Source organism: Natrix helvetica (assembly GCF_964273705.1).
Source record: "Natrix helvetica genome assembly, chromosome: 3".
Lineage (NCBI taxonomy): Eukaryota > Metazoa > Chordata > Lepidosauria > Squamata > Natricidae > Natrix > Natrix helvetica.
In genome coordinates, this window is record NC_138549.1 from 66,375,241 (window position 1) to 66,397,611 (window position 22,371).

General features: G+C 37.1%; 1 protein-coding gene across 13 annotated transcripts in view; it reads left to right on the forward strand.

The window, feature by feature from the left end:
• The first annotated feature begins 4,276 nt into the window (after nucleotides 1–4,276).
• CEP350 (centrosomal protein 350) overlaps nucleotides 4,277–22,371 on the forward strand; it is a 93,782-nt gene continuing 75,687 nt past the window's right edge. The window contains exons 1-6 of one of the 13 annotated variants that reach the window (XM_081947367.1): nucleotides 4,277–4,592; nucleotides 6,630–6,695; nucleotides 7,989–8,172; nucleotides 14,520–14,605; nucleotides 18,098–18,141; nucleotides 18,920–19,031. In XM_081947367.1, coding sequence (XP_081803493.1) covers nucleotides 14,533–14,605; nucleotides 18,098–18,141; nucleotides 18,920–19,031 — 229 coding nt within the window. In that variant the 5' untranslated portion in view covers nucleotides 4,277–4,592; nucleotides 6,630–6,695; nucleotides 7,989–8,172; nucleotides 14,520–14,532. Of the gene's footprint in view, nucleotides 4,593–4,899; nucleotides 5,161–6,629; nucleotides 6,696–7,988; nucleotides 8,173–14,519; nucleotides 14,606–18,097; nucleotides 18,142–18,919; nucleotides 19,032–22,371 lie in introns of those variants that run through there. The other 12 variants (XM_081947370.1, XM_081947369.1, XM_081947374.1 and 9 more) reach the window with 12 other exon arrangements.

A 22,371-nucleotide genomic window follows, 5' to 3' on the forward strand; every position in this document is an offset into this window, starting at 1 on the left:
ATTGCAGCATCCCATGGTCATATCAAAATTCAGACACTTGACAACAGAGTCATATTTATGATGGTTGCAAGGTCTCAGGGTCATGTGATCACCTTTTGCCATCTTCTGACAAGCAAAGTCAATGGGGAAGCCAGATTCACTTAGCAGCCATGTTACTAACTTAACAATTGCAGTGATATATTTAACTACCATGGCAAGAAAGACCATAAAATGGGGCACAACTCACAATTGTCTCACTTAGCAACAGAGATTTTAGGCTCAATTGTGATCATAAGTAGAGGACTACCTGTATCATGCAGCAGAGATCAATGAAAGTGCTGGAGATGGATGATCATTTAGTGATAATGACAATGGGAGTATATCATGATGTATAGGAGAAGGCAGTGTAAACCCACTTCTATATTCTCCACAAAACAATATGAATAGGTGTGATAGACTGTCAATATAGTATTGGATGATGGGATCCTCAGATCAAATGACATACAAACTTAGCATTGAGAAAAGCTGACACATTTTGGAGTATGACTATAATGTGTTTATGAAACAACCATTTTAAAGTCTTCCAGACTTCTTTAAAAATGTTAGAAGCTGCAAAGACAGGATTATAGGAGAAATATTGAATCTAAGAGACAGGAACATGAGAAAGTTCAACACAGTGAAAGATTAAGTGAACAAATCACAAATAGAGATTTTGGATATCAGCGAATAACAGTGGAGCAGAAATGTACCCTTTCAGTTAAAATAGAAAATATTTATTACTCAGAACATGAAAACCTTGGAATTATCTGGCTTTCGTAGATGTAAAGAATATTGAAGAAACAGTATTTGGGTATAGTGCTGTCTTTGATCAAGTAATATCAATTATATTTTTGTGGAGAATTAGAATTCATAAGGAATGTAAGGAAGATATCAAAGTTGTAGATGGTTTCTGCCTTTTAAGATTAACCATCATTAACCAACCAATAGTAGAGGAACTAGCAATCAAGAAACATGCCATAGCCAGCACTTGGTAGAGCAGTCATGAAGACATTGTAAACAATATTCAGATGCCATAATGAGTCCATGCCTACAAAGTCTGGAATAATGAAAGCAACTATATTCCTTCTGACACTCTTATGGAAGTGAAAATTTCGACCTTGCAGAAACAGAATAGGAGCTGTACTTGGGCTTTGGAGCTTTGGTGTTGGAGAAGACTCCAGAGAATATCATGGAAAGCCAAGGGGGGAAATCCTAAACAAAGCAATCCAAAGTTCTCACCCAAGGCACAAATAACTAGGCTCAAATTATCTTACTATGCATTATGCAAAGACCTGGCTCTCTAGAGTAGTCTATAATGCTGAAAAATGTACATGTAGAACAGGGGTGTCCAAACTTGGGAACTTTAAGACTTGTGGACTTCAACTCCCAGAATTCCCCAGCCGGCTGGGGAATTCTGGGAGTTGAAGTCCACAAGTCTTAAAGTTCCCAAGTTTGGACACCCCTGATGTAGAAGGAAAGAGAAGAAAACAAGTAGGAGCAAGGTGAGAAAAGTAAATTGCAACAGCAGTGAACCGAAAGTCCATTTTGAAGACAGATCATCCTAGAGAAAGTCTATTTATCTAATCACTAAAAGCTGACATTTATTTGATAGCACCTAAACAATCAATTTCTTTTAAACTGCTGTGTGGATGTTAAAGCTTTTTGTGACTAAGAATTTCTGCTTCTGTTTGTTACATGGCTTTATATGTAACATAGATATTTGCACATCCTCACATCAGGATGAAAAATATAAAATGAAAAATATAAAATATGGGAGGAAGAATTATTTTATTATCGATGTGCATTTTATTACCTCAGTTGCCTTTTGAAAGAAAGTCCAGTTGCCTCTTGATAAAGCATCTTTGGTATAACTTTAGTACTTAGTACAGTGTGTGACCAAAAATTGGTATATGCTGGCACTCTCCCAAAAATACTGAGGATGCTTTGTTCTGTTTATAAGTGAATATTGGTAATTGTGTGTTGTGACAGACTCCTTCAGCTTCAATGGTATGAAAGGGAGCATGCAAAAGCATTAATGTTTAGCACCTGTCTAGTTCTTCTTTCCCTGGATTCATATGTTTGCTCACCATAGCATATTTCTGGTACATGACATATTTGTTTAAGGAGCTAAAGACTGGCTCTATGTGACCAGGTATACACTGTACATCTCAAAGCATCTTTTATATTAGAATCTTAGGTGGTATACAGCCGTTGTACACAAATGTCATTGTGTATCCAGTTTTCACATATGCCTTATTTAAAAAGTTTTCAAATATCAGTTCAAGGTCATACTTGAATTACATTAGACTTATATGGTAGAACAGGGCTGTCAAACTCGCGGGCACGCTGGCCACACCCATGCCCGGTTTAGCCAAGGGGAAAAAAGTCCTAATACGTTAACGTGGTGCTGCTGTGACGACACAAGTTTAACACGCCTGTGGTAAATGTTAGAAAGAAGGCAATATTAATGGCAATTATTTTGATTTTATGTTTCATTCTAGATATAGTATATAATTAAATATCATTGTGTGGATGTTTTACTGATTAATTTTTTATATATATATATATAATTTTATAATTGTAAGCTGTCCAGAGTTACTTGGTTGAGTTTTCCTTGGCTATAGAAATTAAATAAATAAACAAACAAAGTCATGTAAATATGTTTGGTTTTTGCGTTATATATTGTAAGAACTCAGTTTTTGGTTTTGGTTTATATACCATGGCTTATTATAGCTTAGTTAGTGTAATGTATGTATTCATATACATCAGCATACAACAGTTTAACTTCTGCATGCCATTATCTATAATTTCATTTCTCAAATTTCATTTTATTTTACTGAGGGACACAGTAATGTAGAGGACATAGGCAACAAGAAGAGCTACAAAATTCTAATGGAGTAACTTTAATTGCAAAGGATAAAAACTGGAAATAATTGATTTCCATCTTGCTTGCTATTAAATCATTTTCTTTTGAAAAGTAAGAGAGAGCTCATGCATGTCTAGTTTAAATGTAAGTGAAGAATAACATCCAGGAGGTTACAGTATAAGGAGAAAAGGGATCTCAAGACCAGGACATTGATCTTCATCTCAATATTTTCCCATCAAGCTCTGTGTTATTTTAGGCTGGTCAATGATCCACTTTACACATCTTCTAAGTTTTTTTCATCATGGCTCTTTAAATAAAATACAATTGGTCATGTTTGGCTTAGCCATTAGCCATAATTTATAATGGCTGGATTAATACCCAGTATTAAGCCATCATTGGGAGGTGGAGGTGGATGGGTTGCAGAATATTCAGCCAAAACAACTTTATTATGTAAATTCAGCCTGAGTTGTGAAGCTAGGCGTTTGCCTTAATGGAATTTCATGTTGCTTACTACTGAGTAAAATATTAATATGATTACCTTGCACCACAATTTAACGTGGATATAATGTTGCCACAGCAATTACTACCATAAATCTCTGAATTCTGTGATATTTTAGAGGCATATATTGACTTAATTACAATTCTCATTTTAAAAACAACAATTTTAATTACATTTTACAAAAAAAAACAGGTTTAAGAAGATTCAGTAGAACTTTTTTTAATCGAAGTGTTAATAATCATGTTGTACCACTTTTATAGCAATCCATATTCCGAGATGCACCCCACTGATCTAACTTTAGAATAGAACAGAGCTGGAAGGGACCTTGGAAGTCTTCTAGTCCAGTCCTCTGCTCAAGCAGGGGAACCTATATTATTTCAGATAAGCTGCTGTCTAGTTTCTTCTTAAAAACCTCCAGTGATGAAGCACCTACAGCTTCTGAAGGCAAGACGTTCCACTGGTTAATTATCCTGTTGGGAAGTTTCTCCTTAATTCCAGATTGTTTCTCTCTCTAGTTAGTTTCCAACCATAGTTTCTTGTCCTGCCCTCTGGTGCTTTGAAGAATAATTCGATCCCCTTTTCTTTGTGGTAGCCCTTCAAATACTGGAATATTGCTATCATGTCACCCCTAATTCTTCTTTTGACACATTCCTGTACTGTTTCTTTTTCTTTTTTTAAGGAAACCTTGGTCGGTAGGGACAATGGCTTCTTTCAAATGAAGCTCAAGATACATTTTGATGGAACAATGCGTTTATTTCAGTGAATCTTTAATATTCCCCTACTTTCATCTACAAATCAATTTAATAGGCTTTCCCCCGCAGTTGATATGTCTGTCTATTTAGCGAAGGGGAGGGAGCAGAGATGGGCGGAGTATCTGGCTCTGCCACACTCAAGATGACCGGAGCGCACAGAAACCGACTCGTCGATAGCCGTATTTCGGAGGTCTATGACTTCTCCGAGGACATATCGCGAGATTTCCAACCGCAGCTCCCGCCCTACCGCGCGCCGCTGGTATTCTGAAGCTCCCGCCCCGGTGGTTCTGAGTCGGTTACTGAGCGGTAATGGCGCCGGGCTGTTAAACGGCTACTGGGGAGAGGAGTGGGCTCCGCTTTACCGCAGCTCTCAATTCCGAAGGTTTGAGGGGATGAACCGACAACCTCTGTCGCCGCCAGGAAGGAGGAGGAAGGAACGGAAGCGGCGATAGACTAGGTGAGGCGGCTCTCCAATTGTGGGGAGCCCTCCGGCTAAAACCCAATTGGGGGCTTATGGGGAAAGCGAGAGAAACTTGACAGGATTTCCGGCTTTCGGTTCCTGGGATTCAGAAGCGCTGGGAGGCTGTTTTCTGTTAGCCTGTTTCGGAGTTCGTTACCTCTTGTTCGTTATTTTCGCCGCCCCCTTTTCCGTGCTCCGTTCCACTGCCGTTTGGCCTGGATTGTCACAGCTTCTTCCTGATTTAAAGGGAGGAAGCTCGCTTATTTAGATCCCCGAATTAGAGAAGAAACACCCGCACACACCTTTCTACCTCTTGTTTCAAGTCATTTAGACTGCAGGAATCCAGAAGGAGCTAAATTTATTTGACTGCCAGAAAAATTCCGAGCTTTACGCTGTATGAGATATAGAGAGATGGGGAAAAATGAGTTATTCAGAAGGGAGTGATTCTGATTTTATTATTTACAAGAACTAGTATGAAATACGGATAACTGAATATACTTATTTTCATGCGTTCCCATCAGTACTAGTGACACAAACTTGTATGCAAAATAGCATAAGTGGCCAGGTAAGGTTTTATCTCCAAGGAATGTACTTTTCAGCCCTATTGCGTTGTAGTCTGTTTTAGCAAAAGAGATATATTACAGGCTCCAGGTAGCCCTCGACCTATGGCCACAATTGACCCCCCAACATTTCTGTTGCTAAGTGAGACAGTTGAAGTTTGCCTCATTTTATGACCTGCCTTGCCGCACGTTGCTAAGTGAACCACTTCAATTGTTAAGTTAGTAACAGTTTTTAAGTGAATCTGCCCTCCCAATTGACTTTGCTTGGGACTTTGCTTTCTATGAGAGTACTCATGGAAAGAAGGTAGGATGTTTCCCCATGCCCCATAGGACGGGCAGCCCTGTTGAGAGGTAGCAGGTGATATCTGTTTTTGCATGCTGTGTTTGAACATTGTAATTGACTTGCTTTAGCTGTTTGTAGACCTGTTTTCTATGTTTGTCCAATTCATACCATTGGAGCAGTGAATTTGGTACAATTTTAATGTGGTACAAAAAGTTATCTGTTTGTATGTGTTCAATTGGCTAATGTATTTTATTGGATGATTGTTCAAAAGCCATTTGGAAATCAATATTATCTGTTGTATCAGACTGCCAGCACATTATAAATGGTTGGGGAGAAAGTACCCCATATAGAATTGATGTTAACATAATATAATGAGGAATGTTACCCAGATGCATAGTGTTAATTTGCAGAAAGCTGTAAACTAGCCAAATATAAGAATCATTAATAAAATGTATTTCCAAACATGTGGCTATGGCTCTGGATTTGCTGAAAATTAAAAGGTGTTTTGTAGAGAGGATTTCGTGATACAAATCCAAGCAAGAATCAGTCTCATCTCCAATTTGCAATATCAACAAGTAGATGGCATTGTAGGACTATCATAAGGCACTATCAGTCATCATTTCCTCATTCTCCTGTAGTATCAATATAATACTCCACACTAATATTGAATAATTTTTAAAGTTTTAGAAGGAACGATTAAGGTTTTCATTTTAAAAAAAGTATAACCTCCTGGTTTTATGACTGGCTTTTCTTTAATGACTGAAAATGTTTTTGTTTAAAAAAAGTTAAAATGAAGTTTTTATAAAGAGCCCAGTCTGAGGAAAGAATAAGTTCAGCAGCAACAGTATTAACAAATTCTACATTTACAAAATGAATCATGACTTTTAAAAAAATTCTTGTCTATCAGTACTTTTACTGCTTTTGATGATGGAAGTTGGTTTGATTGTTCAAATTTCACCTTAACATTTTGAGTTAAATTTCTGCTGTTAAGTTAACCTGGGATTTCTTTGAAAGTGAAAAATGGGAACTTAGTCAGTGCCAAGGAAACATTGCATCATTCACTAGACTTAGACTTAGAATAACTTTATTGTCACTTTGTACACTAATTGGCATACATTAAAATGAAATTATGTTGCATACAGCTCTCAAAGGGTCACTAATCTTTGTTATCTAATTTTTCTCCCTGTTTAGCAGTTGGAGAACATGGTAGGGATAATCTCTGGACAGTGATCTGGATTCCAGAGCTGGGAAAAATCGGTAATGTTTTTATATAGAATTTTTTAAAATCATGGATCTATACAGTAGAGTACCTTAGGTCTGAAATATCATCTGGTATTCATACAAAACATTTTGGACACCTGAAAATTCCATATGTAATTGGTACCACTATGGTCAGATGTGTGGCAAACCAGTAGTTGCATGCAAGGTGCCTGGTAGAGCATACAGTATTCCCCACTTAGCCATTTTTGGGTTGTGCATGATATGAACACAGCCTTAAATTTATTGACTTATTCCTTTGATGTGATATATGTTACCAATAGTAATGCTTCTCTGGATTCTGTGAAAGAAAATAGGAGAATCTTTGCAGGAAAAGAATTAGTTTGACATCATCACTCAAGTTTTATATCAGGACTCAAAACAGAGACAAAGTAAAATCAATGCATTTCACTACCCCAATATAACTTATGGCAGATCTGAAACTGACTTGTTTCAGAAAAAAAAAACTTTAAAAGTACTATTAAGTAAGAAATACACCAATACATAAACCATACTTGTTAGATTCTTTCGGGATCTGTAATGAGCAATCTAACTGAACTTGCTGGAAAGATTGTATTTACTTGCATTGATTATCCCTGGCAGCTTTCTTTTTTCATTGTCTCATTTTTTTATAAGCATTCCTTCTTTCATAAGCCAAAGGTAGTTTTTCTGGACAATCTATACATTATTTCCTAAAGTATTTCTATCTGTTATTTTTATTTAGCATGGCTTCTCTACTATGCACCCTTACACACACTCATATATTTCTAAATTGATAAGGTGTGTGCAATAGTACAGTGCTTGCAAACTCAAAAATATAGCTTAATAGTACTATATGATGTTAGTAAAAATGGGGTAAAACTGGACTTTGTTTGCAAATAAGTCCAAAATGTGGCAAAATTGACTGGTACACTAGCAAGTGATGTTGTATATGGCAAATACACTGTGTGCGCAATTACTAGGCAAGTGAGTATTTTGACCATATCATCATTTTATGCGTATTTTCCACCCCCAAGCTGTATAAACTTGAATGCCTAGTGGATATAAACATATCAGTTAATGTGTATTTATGTAATGAGGGATGGTGTGGCCTAAGGAAATCAATAACCTATGTCAAGGTGTGCATAATCATTAGACAGCTTCTTTTCTTCAGGCAAAATGAGCCAAAAAAGAGATTTAACTGACTCTGAAAAGTCAAACATTGTAAAGTCTTTCAGAGGGATGTAGCACTCTTGAAATTGCTAAGATATTGGGGTGTGATCACAGACCCATTAAACGTTTTTTTACAAATAGTCAACAGGGTCACAAGAACTGTGTTGAGAATAAAAGACGCAAATGAACTGTTAAATATTTGAGAAGAATCAAACACGAAGTTACCAGGAACCCATTATTCTCCAATGCTGTCATGTTCCAGAACTGCAATCTGCCTGAAGTGCTCAGAAGTAAAAGGTGTTCAGTGCTCAGAGACATGGCCAAGGTAAGGAAGGCTGAAACCTGACCATCACTGAAAAGACACATAAGTTGAAACTGCAAGTCTGGGCCACAAAATATCTGAATGCAGAATTTTCAAAGGTTTTGTGGACTGATGAGATGAGAGTGACTCTTGATGGACCAGATTGCTGGCTGTGGCTGGTCTATAGTGGGTACTGAGCTTCACTTCGACTCAGATGCCAGCAAGGTGAAGGTGGAGTACTGGTATAAGGTGGTATTTAAAGATGAGCTATTGGACTTTTGGGGTTGGAGATGGACTCAAAATCAATTCCCAAAGCCACTGCCAGATTTTAGAAGACACTTTCTTCAAGCAATGGTACAAGAAAAAGTCTGCATCTTTCAAGAAGATCATGATTTTTATGCAGGACAATGTTATCACATGCATTGAATTACTCCACTGTGTGGCTAGCCAGTTAACAGCCTTAAAGATGAAAGAATAATGACATGGACCTCTTCCCCACCTGACCTAAACCCTATTGAGAAATTGTGTACTCTTCTTAAATGGGAGATTTACAGTGAAGTAAATAAGTACACCTCTCTGAACAGTGTCTGGGAGCTGTGGTTGCTGCTGCACAAAAAGTTGATCGTCAACAGATCAAGAAACTGACAGACTCCATGAATGGAAAGCTTATGACTGTTATTGAAGAGCAGCTGTATTGGTCACTGGTTTTTTTAAAATGTCAGAAATGTTTATTTGTAAATTTTGAGTTTGTTTATTATTCTCACTTTAACAGATGAAAATAAATGAGTGAGATGGGAACATTTTCATTTTTCATTTAGTTACTTAATAATTCTGCACACTAATAGTTGCCCAATAATTGTGCACATATAGAAATTCCCCTAAGGAAACCAAAACCTCACTTTTACTTTCTTAAATATTCAAGTTTGATGTTTATTAACATTTTGGATTGACTGAGAGTACTGTAGTTGTTCAATAATAAAATTAAACCTCAAAAATACAACTTGCCCAATAATTGTGTATGTGAGATAGACATCCGACAGCCTGTACCCACAGGCCAATGAAAATTAAAATTAAATAAACATTGTATAGCAGTCACTTTTCAAATCTGTATCATGAGTTTACGACTTACAGCAGTTCATTTAGTGACCATTCAAAGTTACAATGTCTCTGAAAAAAGTGACATGACATTTTTCACATGACTATTGCAGCATCCCCATGGTGACATGATCAAAATTCAAATGCTTGGCAACTGACTCATATTTTTGATAATTGCAGTGTCCCAAGAGCACGTGATCCCCTTTTGCGATTCTCTGACAAGCAAAATCAACGGGGAAGGCAGATTCACTTAATACCTGTTACTAAACAACTTCAGTTATTCGTTTAACAACTGTGGCAAGAAAAGTCATAAAATGGGGCAAAAATGTTTCGCTTAGCAATAGAAATTCAATTGTGGTCATAAATTGAGGACTGCCTGTATACTGTGAAGACAGATTGATTTCCTAAAACCTAATCTACCATTTCTGTCTTATATCATTAATATACATAAGGAAATGAAGATTCAGGTTTGATTAAGGATGAAAGAACTAAAATGTCTGAAAGCATGAATTGGTATGGAATATTGAAAAAACATGTTAGGTAACTTGAATAGATGGGTTTGATCAAGATGAGAGAATACAGAAAATGTCTGGACTATTTAGAGACCTAAACATGAATGACATGGTGATAGTTTACTGAGGATCCGTTTAGGAAAAATGTCTGTTTTAAACTTAGCCTTATTCATATACATGGCAATGGAATAATTCTAAAACTAATGTGATTTTTTATGATGAAATATTAGAATATATGTAGTCCTTTAACAACTGCCCTGTTTAGCAACTGTTTCTAATTATAACAGTTCTGAAAAAAATAATTTAGGACTGTCCTCACATTTGCAACCATTGCAGTGTCCCATGGTCACATGATCAGCACTTGCGTACTTTATAGCCAGCTTCCAACAAGCAGAGAACCAATGGAGTCAATGGAGAATCCAGCTGTAAAATTGCAAGTCACGGTCATGTGTTGTTTCACTTAACAACCATATCAGTTAATAATTGAGTTGCTGATTCCACTTGAGGTTGTTAAGCAAGTAATTTCTGAAATATACAAGGGTGAGTGTTTCTAAATGTGGAACAGATTATTATTTAGTAGTAAGTAGATCTTGGGGAAAAATGAAAGTGAAGAAGAAAAATGAAATGAAGAGTAGAATGAAATTTGATTGATAGTAGGAATATGTATGAAAAATTATTGGAATGAACAAAAAGTAGACATAAAGAAAGTTTGGAATCTATATTGAACCAAGTAAAATGAATTGTGTTAGGGAATACCACGGAAATGGGTGAAATTATGGTAATGTGAAGTATGAAAAAGTATTTTTAGTGGAAAGATGATGTAAAAAAGCTGCAGGTGAGAAAATGCAAATAGAAGAATATAAGTAGTTCTCAATTGAGCCCAAATTTTATGTTGCTAAGTGAAATATTTGTTAAGTGAGTTTTGTCCTATTTTACTTTTCTTGCCACATTTATTAACCACAAATGTTAATGTGATTAGAGAAAAGAAGGATTAATTCAATTAAAGAAGGAACAGAAAATATATAAAAATAGTTTTGGAACTGAATGGAGTGAAAAAAGGAGTCACCAAAAGAATGAATGTTTCTTGCATAATTTGCATCTGCAAACCAGGGTGAATAAAAATTAGTGATTTTTTAAAAAAAATTAAAAAACTGAATTTTTAAAATTTAAATCAGATTTTTTAAATAAAATACTTTTGGAATAAAAATCTAACTAAAGATAGTTTTCTGTTTAAGATACATTAATAATTTAATTTATTCAGCATGAAATGAAGCTTAGTTATATAGCATGAGGCTGTATATTCTGCAATATTTGCATTTTTGGTAAACTCATTCAATGAATCGAAGTTCTGCAAGCTGAGATAACATGCACTGCATTGATGCATTTACACAATTTCATAGTAACCATGAGATAAATCATAAAACAAAGTTCAGGAATATTGTTTTATCCCATTGTTCTGCAAATCAATGTATGTACAATGTAAGTACACTACAAACTGTATGATTGTTTGAAGAGAAATGCATCTGTACCACCCTGCTCTAAGTGTGAGGAGAAAGGGAAAGCAGTAAAAATGAAAGTGAAACCCTCTAAGCCCTCTAAGTAGCTTATAAATATAATTTTAAAGAGCACCTGTCATTTCAGATCCATCATGGCACTGCCTGTTAGTGGGTATCCACTGCCGCTTCACCAGCCGTCCCATTAAAGTGAATGGGACTGTCGGTGAGTCAGCAGTGGGTTAGAGAAGGAGCCACTGCGGGACAGAGATGAAAGTTGCCCTATAAAAATTATTATTTAAATCGAGTCGATTTAAATTAAGCCTTTTTACTAGTGATTTAAATTATGTTTTCAATCGTGATTTAAATCGCAATTTAAATCGAGTCCATTTAAATCAAATTGATCTCCTGCAAACTACCGTACTTTGGGGAGTACGGCCTCCAGAAACCCCACCCCGCGCATCCTGTTTTTGGCAAAAACAGGGCACTCAGAGGGTTTGGGAGTCATGCAGAGTGCTCCTAGGGTCTGGGGAGGGCAAAAACGCAATTCCTGGGGGGTTGGGGAGGTGAGAAAAATGCCTGTTTTATGCTAAAATGGGCCTGTTTTTCACAAAACTGGCGTTTTTGCCCTCCCAAACCCTCAGGAGCACTCTGCAGGCTTCCAAACCCTCTGTGCACCCCATTTGTGGCCTCCCAAACCCCCCAGAAGTGCCATTTTTGCTCTCCCCAGCCCCCAGGACCACTCTGCACACCTTCCAAACCCTCTGTGTGCCTTGTTTTTGCAACAAACAGGCCCTTTTTTGGCCTCCCAAACCCCCCAGGGGTACCATTTTTGCTCTCCCCAGATCCCAGGAGCACTTTGCAGGCCTCCTAAACCCTCTGCATGTCCCATTTATGGCTTTCCAAACCTCCCAGGAGTGCTGTTTATGCTCTCCCCAGCTCCCAAGAGCACTTTGCAGACCTCTCAAACCCTCTGCACAGGCCAATTTTGTAAAAAATGCACCCATTTCTTGCCTCCCAAGCCCCCACATTTCGTGGTTTTGCCCTCCCCAGACCCTATGAGCACTCTGCACCCCTCCCAAACCCTCTGCGTGCTCCATTTTTATGAAAAATGGGACACGCAGAAGGTTTGGGAGGCCAACCAGAGTGCTTCTGGGGGCTGGGGTGGGCAAAAACCTTTTTTTTCTTGTTTATGTCTTCAAAATCTTTGTTCGTCTTATACTCTAGTGCCTCTTATAATCTGAAAAATACGGTATCTTCCTCCTCTTTCGCTCTACTTTTCCTCTTCCCCACCTCAGTCTAAATCATATATAAATCTAGCCCAGTGATAGTGACCCTTTTAGGCTCAGCGTATCACAAATTTGGAAGATGCCTAACTTCAGTCTGCTAGTATGACGTCTCTCTCTCTCTCTCTCTCTGTCACACACACACACACACACACACACACACACACTTCTCTGTCTCCTTCCATCTAGGCCACCCTGAACAGTGGCATTCAGCACTCATTCAAAACACGGTGTCACCTTTGACGCATGTCAGATATTTGCCATCACAGCCATGCTATACAACAGATGAAGTGAGCTGCAGTTATGAAGGCTTATACTTTGAAATAACATTTGCTAGTTGGAAAAGGTGCTACCAAACTCCTCCTGATTCTTGAGTGCAGAAATCTCCTTTGCCTCCTGAGACAGAGATTATGCAAAGAATTTTATTGTTTCCAGGCAAAACTTTAAAAAATCCTCAGTGAGTGATATTCCAGATGACTTATATATCCATGAAATGTTTTGGTAACAGAATTAACTCTTTGCCATTGTCATCTTCCAGGATGCTTTAAAAAAACAACAACTTTACAATATATTTTGCAGACCTGGGATTCTACTATCCAAACTAGAACTAGATCTTCTAGGCTTCACAAATCAGATCAGTTTAGTCAGAAGCTTCAGAATACAGTCTAGTCTAAAAGCATGTTACAGTATTTTAGTTTACACTGTTTTGAAAATACGATACAGCCCATTGTTTTGAAATCTGATTCTGAAGACATAGTGGGCTAGGTTTAGTAAAACAGTACAGCTTAAAAGGACGATTGCTACATGAACTGGAGGCTGTGAGCTCAGGTTTCACAGTAACTTATGAAAGAGTCAAGTTTTATGTAGGCTACATCTGCTGCCAGTTCCACACTGGGAATCTCAGGATATATTGATTTTCCTTCCCTGTTTTGAGTGAGCTCTATGTCAGATTTCTCAACCATTGGTCAGTTCTTAAGATATGTCAGTGTCCTCTCTCATCTGGATTGATTCTTCTGTTTTGTGTGCTTCTTTCTGCAGGGTAGAAAATTTGCCTTTCTGGCTTTCTTTGCCCTTGTTATGTTGTTCTAGTTGTGCCTTTTTTGTAAATTCTGTCACTTCCTCCAATACATCTGTTGGAAGAAGTGATTTCAGCTCTTGAGGTTTGTGTTCCACTCACTCTTTCAAAACGTCAATTGTAAAATTAATCTGTCTTATTATGTCATTGAGAAGAGAGACCAGATTACCTTAAACAGTCCCATTTGTTTCTTAGAGCCTAGTTTTTCATACAATCAGTAATTGGAGCAGCACTTGTAAAAAGCACAAAAGTCTGCTGAATGGCACTCTGCAATTCTGCCCTAGTTTGTGGCTGATGGTGTATCTAAAGCGCAGCTGGACACACTTTCATCCTTAACTTAAAAACATTAATTTAGTGACTGTTCGAAGTTACAATGACACTGAAAAAAGTGATGTTAAACTGACTTATCCCGCCCTCTTTTAAACAAATGGTTCATTATATAAGAAGGTATTATTTTTCTTCTAAAGTATATAATTTTGTATGTTATTATAATATTTATTAGTTTATAATATGTATTAATATATAAAAAGTTTTGAAATGCTTACTGTAACATTTTAAATATATAATTACATTGTTTTAAAAAGGTTGGTTAATGGCAGAATTATTACAAGTGAGCCTTCACGTAAGCAACATAATTTTGGATACAGGGTAAAACGTGAACAGTAAATATAATTGGGTTAGTACAATTGAAAATTGTACATACTGAATCTGTTGAATTTGACTTGAAGTAAAATATTTTGTCAGGTTCAGGTTTAGCTTTCTGTGCTAATAAAGTTCAAAATAGTATTGACAGTTACTATTGACAGTTCAATACTATTCAATAGTATTGAATAGTTATTGACATAACTTACAAGGTATGTATATGTATTTCTGTTCCACATTTCAGAGAGCGTTTATCTTTATATTGTAGGTGAAGCAACAGAATGTGTAGCAAAAAAGCAAATGAATTTTCCTTACACAATCCAAAATTCCCTCAAAACAGGAGTTCCATCAGAGGTACGAATTAATTTAATTTTATTCTCACTTGGTGCAAAGAATTTTATCTGACTTTCTAAATTTGAACAGAACAGAACAGAGATTTATGTTAAACTGAAACGATATTCGTTGGGAAGAATGATGAGATAACAAGTCTGCTTTTCTTATTCCCTAACTTCTGCTAGCAAACACTTTGGTTTCTATTTGCAAAGTTATTAGTGAAAGCTAAATAATAAAAAATAATAATCAACCTGAATCACTGGAGGATGAAGGCCTCTTCACTGACAGTTATTTATAGACCAAAATCTATACCTACCAGCCTGCACTGGACCACTGTTGTCAGATTTTGGTTTAAGATTTCCTAGTTTAAGATTCAAGTTCACCCAAATGATTTCCATACTGAAAAGGAGACTAGAACCTGGGTCTCTGCTCCTAGTTCCTAATTCAGCCTCTTAACTACACCATACTTGTTAAAGGCTAAATTAAGAGGTGCTAAATTTGCAATTAAAATTAAAATTGCTACAAATAGTCAACATAACTTAATGGAAGATGCATATTTGAAAAAAAAAAGTTGGAATTGTAAAATTGTCTACAGAAACTTTTTTAAAATACACAAATAAGAGCATTTTTACTGTTTTCTCAATGCTTTCACAATTTTAAGGTTGACATATTGCTAACATATGTTATCTAATCAAATATTATTTTAATGCTCTTATACACTAGGCATCATACAGTATAGTTTGCCCCAGGTAATTTCAAAGTTCTGCATCATTTGATAGCTTCCATGTAAAAATCTGCTGATTGAAGCTGGCTGACTCTATAGATTAGGTTTACAAATTGTAATAACTCAGAAAGCATGGCTGACATTTTATGGGTTAAGACTCTGTGTGAAACAGAAAATGGGTCTTATTTTGAACCTGAAACAAAGTATTAAATTTAAGAAGCTATGTTGAATCCTTTTTGTCATGATTTGATAGAAACAAAACTTGAAACATTTTAGTGGTTCTGGGTTTTGACTGAAACAAAAGTCAATTTGGTCTAGTGTTAAGGCACCAGAGTAGTCTGGCTGCCAGCATCCAACATGCCAGCAACAAGAGGACACAAATTTGGATATGCTGATGATTTGGCCATAGTAGTTCAAGAAAAACACATGGAGGTGGCAGAGTTTCCTGTCCAAAGATCTTAAAATCTTGGGGAAATTATTCACTGACTGGAGACTTACTTATAGCACCAGCAAAATGGTAAATATGTGCTTCTACCTTAACAAACTAGCACATGAAGCCCCAAGATGTATTTAAACAAGAACCTACTCCCCTATAATTCCCATCCAAATTACCTTGGAGTAACATTGGACCGGACTCACTTCTATAAAGTACACTTAGAGAATATGGTGGCAAAAATCAATACTAGGATCAACATACTCCAAAAATGATGTGAAACTAAATGGGGAGCTTCAGCTGCCACCCTGAGCAGCAGAATACTGTGCCCCTGTATGGTTTAACAGCTGCCATACTGGTAAGTTAAATGCCATGAGGATTATAAGCAGATGTATTAAAACCACTCTGACTTGCTGGCTTCCTGTTCTGAGCCATATAGCATCATCACCTTTATGAAGGCAAGATCCCCTAGTGAGAAAATACAGTACAGAAAAATAATGAACATTTCCTACCAGTGTACGCTGACCTTCCTCATTTATCAGCCGGAAGACTCAAATCCAGATAAACCCCACTGGCACTTGCGCAACATCTCCCCAACAATTTTAACATTGATTCCCAATGGAAAGCCAAATGGTTTGCTGAACACACAGACATAGGAAGATATACAGATGACACCCCAAAAGGGTGAGAGGTTTTGAATTGCCACGTCAGCAAAGGACAATCCTGAATAGGATTTGCACCTCACACAACATCTGCCTGGACTCTGGACTCTGTATAAATGAGGCATAGTATCCTCCCTTCAGTGTGACTGCAGAAGTCCCATGTCAAATTATAGATTACATCGTGACCGACTGTAAGCTAAGGACAGATACCTGTCCAGTATCTGATTTTTTTGTTTAGTGTAAGCAATGCTGTGCTTCAATGGTTGGATGGCCTAGACATTGTTTTTGAACACAAATCTTTTTAACATTTATATTTTATTGTGCTTTACTTATCTATGTGCAATATTGATAGGTAGGTAGGCAGGTAGGCAGGTAGGCAGGCAGGCAGGCAGACAGACAGACAGACAGACAGACAGACAGACAGACAGACAGACAGACAGATAATCTATGTATGATATGCCATACACTAAATAAATAAGGTACCAAACTAGAAACAAAGAGGCCCTGAGTTCAAGTCCCATCTTAGCCATGAAAGTCATGGCGTGACTTTGGGCCTGTTACTCTCTTCTCACCCAATCAACCTCACAGAGTATTGTGTGAGTTTGTCAGCTGAAATTATTGATAAAAATAATAAAAGTGGAATATAAATAAATAAATAGATGTATGATTTTAAAGGGGAAGTAGGAAAAAACTTGTTTCATTGCTTTTTCCATCTCCTTCAGAAACAAATTAACACTAATACTGTTCTAATGTCCCCTGCTTGGTTGCTGTTCCTATTCCTTACAATAAGTTGCCAGCATGGTAATAATAGGCATATCATGGAGATACTGAGGGTTTAGTTCCAGACCACTACAATAAAGCAAATATCTCAATAAAGTGAGCTATGTGAATGTTTTGGTTTCCCAGTGAATATTTAAGTTACATTTACACTATATTATGATCTATGAAGTCTGCAATAACATTATGCCTAAAAATATTATACCTTAATTAAAAGACACCTTAATGCTAAAAAAAGTTAATCAGCATCTGATTCCTCAGTGAATTGTAATTTTTTGCTGGTGGATGGTCTTGTAAAAAACCAAAATATTTATGAAGCGCAATAAATTAAAGCATAATAAAATGAGGTAAGGCTGCATTTTGTCATCTTGCCCATTGATTCCCAATCTTCTCAATGCTTTTCATTTTTTAACTTCTCTAGCTCCACTCAGCCTCTTCTGCTATCAATGTTTGCAAAACAAAACAAGAAAGAGTGTTTTGTAAGCCACACAGGCAACAAGCAGACCCTCCCTAATATCACCATTGTCACGGGAAGGAGTTATCCATCTACTTTTCCTACTGAACCTTGGCATTTTCTTATCCCTCATCACAAAAATACTTTTTGCTTGGAACAATCATATTTTGTTTTCTATCTGAATCAATGCTTCTGAAACATATGTATCTTAGTTTTAATAAACCACATGAAACAAGCTGTTCTATATATATAGAATCATTTCGTGCTTGAATCATTTTGTTTTGCCCTAGTTTGGGTTTATACCCCAAACCAGATTAATTTACATTACAACTTATTGTGATGTGTAAATCCAGCCACAGTCAAGTAAGTATATTCAGAGAAAAAATATTGTGAATAGATTGTTTTAAGCAGTATTTAAAACTGTTACTGAACCTTGAGAGAATGTTTTCAATTTTTTGTACAGATTTAGCAACAGCATGGGATTCTTTTTCACAAACAAAGGCAACAGTAAGTAGTATTTTAGCCCTGAGTTAAATGAAATTGAAAATAAAACATACAGGACATTATTATTTAAAAATGAAAATTAATAACTTATGTTTATCTCGTAAATGTTAGAGGACAGTAAAAGATTAAGATACTGTTTCAGTAAAATACAACCACTATTCTCCTAAAATGCATATAGGAATCAGCCACCCCTTAGTTTGTCCTATCTGGACACTGAGCTGTTTCTTACGATCCTAGGATTCCCAAAATTAGGAAGCTCCCGTCTTAATTCCAACAGACACTCTCTTCTTGTCTAAACAGTTGGTGAGGTTTTACCTTTTTCTTGATTCCTTGTTTCTGTCAGTCATCCAGATTTTAATTTTATTTCTCTGAAAATGCAACTGATCTGCTAAGGCAATTCTTCTCAATTCCTAATATGCAGCTTGCTTTTACAAAAAAACTACTATTAAGGAATTTGTTTGGAAGTTTTCCAATACAATGACTTTGATGTATTTGGTCTGATACATCAAATTTTTATTTATCATTCTGTTTTTTATTCATTCTTTTTTCAGGATTGAAAAACGTAATATACATTGTTTCCTGCAATGAAAATTTTTGCATTAATGTGAAACTATTTTTGATTATACAAAGTTAAAATTAAGTCTGAGTTAATTTTACTTAGGTTATGGAATGTTTTCATCCAATTTTTGTAAACTTTTTTTTTTACTTTTTGGGTTTTTTAAGTGGCGGTATAACAGATTTAAAATGTTGATGCCTTTTCTATCTCCTTTAATTTATCTAGTTGCAGCATATTGAGAACAAATTGGAAACAGGTCTTATTCTCACAGCCAGATTGGATTCTGTCATGGAAAAAAAGCCATCAATTAGTACTACCAGGAAAATAAGCAGGAAAGGTATGTATTAAGGCCTTGTCAAAAATGAGCTTTCAGTTGCTTAGGGTAGCATTTTTGCTATGCAACCAGGAAATTTTGAAAATTTTGTTTGGGAAGTAGAATTTCTATATGATGGCTGGTGGGGTATCTTACCATATTTTTTTGAGTATAACATGCACTTTTCTCCCCTAAAAGAGGATGAAAATTTGTGTATGCCTTATACACCGAATGTAGCCCTGCCCACCCACCAGCTACCACCCTTTGGCCTCTGCCTCCCAGCAATTTACCTCCTTGCAGCAAACAGGGAAAATGGGGCTTGCGGAGGCAGCAATAGACTATGGCAGCGATGGCGAACCTTTTTTGGCTCACGTGCCATAAGAGGGGAGCGCAGGGGGGTCGTGTGCAGGCGTACCACATCCATAATGCAATGCGTGATCCTCCCAGTGCGCATGCGCGCACTACAGGCGCAACCTCCCCATTTTTGCATGCTTTTTTTGCCCTCCCCAGGCTCCAGAGGCTTTATAGGAGCTTTGGGAGGGCGAAAACAGCCTCCCCCGCCCCCCTGGAAGTCCTCCGGAGGTTTCAGGGACCTCCAAGAGGCTTCCCTGAAGCCTCCAGAGCAGTCAAAACGACCCTCCAAGCAAACAGGAAGTCCGTTCCCGAAATTCTGGTTTGCCCGTAGGGCAGGTTTTTTGCGGTCTGGAGGCTTCAGGGAAGCTCATGAAGCCTCCGGAGAGCCTCCGGAGGGGGGTGGGGGAGGCTCTTTTCGCCCTCCCCAGGCTTCTATAAAGCTTCTGGAGCCTGGGGAAGGCGAAAAATGGCTTTAAAAAAGGGTGAACTCAGCTGGCCAGCGCATGCATGGCAGCGCCTTGTGTACTCTGACAAATGGCTCCGCGTGCTACCTCTGGCACACGTGCCATAGGTTCGCCATCACTGGACTATGGCAATCCCTGCAGTCTGAAACAGTTGATCATTGGGAGGCTGCTGCTGAAACTGAAATTGAAAGTGAAACGGGCTGTTTGCTGCAAGGAGGCAAATTGCTGGGAGGCAGTTTTTTTTTCTTGTGCTAATCAGGCTAAACCGAAACAGGCTGTTTGCTGTTTGCTACAAGGAGGTAAGTCAATAACTATATGCCTATAGAATGTTCAAAATATTAGACTTATTTTTTAAAGACTGTTTTATTATTGTTTTAGGCAACTTAACAAAATGAAGAAGCTTTTTAAAATAAATGCTTGATCTGAAGAGGCCCAGTGCTTTTGTATCTTCTTTTAAATAACAGAGAATAATATATACTTCCAGAAAGCTACATCAATTTTAACAGCATCTGTACAAGTATAGTCTGAAATGTAACACCACAAACAGTGTATATTGTCTGTGCTATTTGCTGAAAGGAGGCAAATTTCTAGGAGTCAGAGGCAGATTTTTTCCCCTTGTTTTCCTCCCCAAAAGATAGCTGCGTCTTATACTTCGGAGCGTCTTATACTCCGAAAAAGACGGTAAGTTCTTGCAGTGAAAAAGTTCTACGTTGAAAATATGTATGCGGTTATTGCTGACGTGTGTGAAGAACAGGAAGAAAAACTACCTGAGACTCCTTGTTTCTGTAAACAGAAGTTTGCCTTTATAATGTTTCCAATTTGCATAACATTAGCATTTTATTATTAGGGTTATGCAGTGCATCATTTTAATTTACAACAAAGTGCTTTGGGCACAGTACATGAAGACATGCACATAGCATCAGTCAGCAATTTTAAAAATCAAATCAGGTTTTTTTCCCCTTGTAAATCCATTCCAGTAGTACAGAGCAACCATGAGACCCTGGGATAAAACAGATTTTAAAAAGTTGCCAGCAAGTGCTATATAAACATCCCATCATCATCATCCATTCCATCACCATCATCACCCTTTCTTCTCTGCATCATTAACCCTTCTACTGTGGCCCTGAGTGTGCTTTCGTCCTCCCATTTAATATAATCCTTGGCAATGACAAAGTTGTCTTTGTTTTATAGCCTAAGCTTTTGGGCAGCAATTTCTTTAGGCCAGATATTCTCAAGGTTGTTGATATTGTTACATCATGGTGGTATCTCTCGGGAGCTGTCAGAACGCTTTTTGTTCTCCTTAATGAAATTGCTTTTTAACAATTTCTCTTCCTCTCATTTTTTGCTTTTTCACTTTGTAGTTTTAGATATTTCAGGAACAAGGATGTCTTTTGTGATTTTCCCCATATAAATCCTCTTAGTGCAGTGATGGCTAACCTTTTTGTCATCATGTGTCAAAAGCACGCACCCGCACCCATAATGCAATGCACATGTGCCCCCCACCCGGACCCCATTTTGGGCCTGGAAGGCCTGAACCAACCTGGAAGCCAAAATGAGGTATGGGGGTGCTATGTGAGCCTCCAAAATGCAATGCAAGTGCATGCACCCACCCCCTTGTATGCCTGCAAGTGTCCCCCACATGCGCCCCACCCACTGCGCATCGGTGGCAGGCACCCGAAGATCAGCTGGCCAGTGGGAGACACGCACGCACAGTGGAGCTGGGTTGGGGCAATGGCTGGTGTGCCCACAGAGAGGGCTCTGCGTGCCACCTGTGGCACATATGCCATAGGTTCGCCATCATAGTGTTTGTGCCTTTCTATTATAGGTTTTTGTCTATAAATCAAATTTTGTTTATTTTTTCTGGTGATGTCATATTGCAGAATTCAGTTTATTTTGCTAGGCATTTATAAAATGGGCCAAAAGAAAAAAGTCACTAAAGCTGAGACTAAAAATATAGAAATAAACAATTTGAATAACATTTGTTAAAAAAAGTGACCACAGAGATATTATTTAATTTATATTTAAGATTTTACATAAAGTGAAAAAATAAAGAAAACGAGAAAAATGTGTAAAACAAAAGTTAAGAAAGAAAAGCAAAGTTATTAAATATAATGATTTTTGACCTCTTCAGTAGATAACTAACAAACCTACTATTTCTCCTTCCTCTTAACTCTTCCAGAAATCTCTTTAGCCCCCTATTTAATTCTCATCTGTTTGAATCATTAAATACATACATCATTTTTTTGTTTTCTTCTTTTAGTAAAAAATTCATAGATTTCCACTCTTTAAAAAAAACATTTTTACTCCCTGATCAAACAGGTTTTACTATTTCCATGAGTTCTGACATTTTTACAATCCATTTCTCTACTGTAGGAATTTCAATACAATTTTTGGGCACATAAAAATCTTGACATTATTAATGTATACGAACTTAGTCTTTCATAAGTCTTTTCTGATTTGAAATCTGTAAGTCCCAATAAAAATTTATGGGCTTTTTGCAATATTAATCTTTAAAATTCTTTGTATAGTTGTATTTGTAACCAACT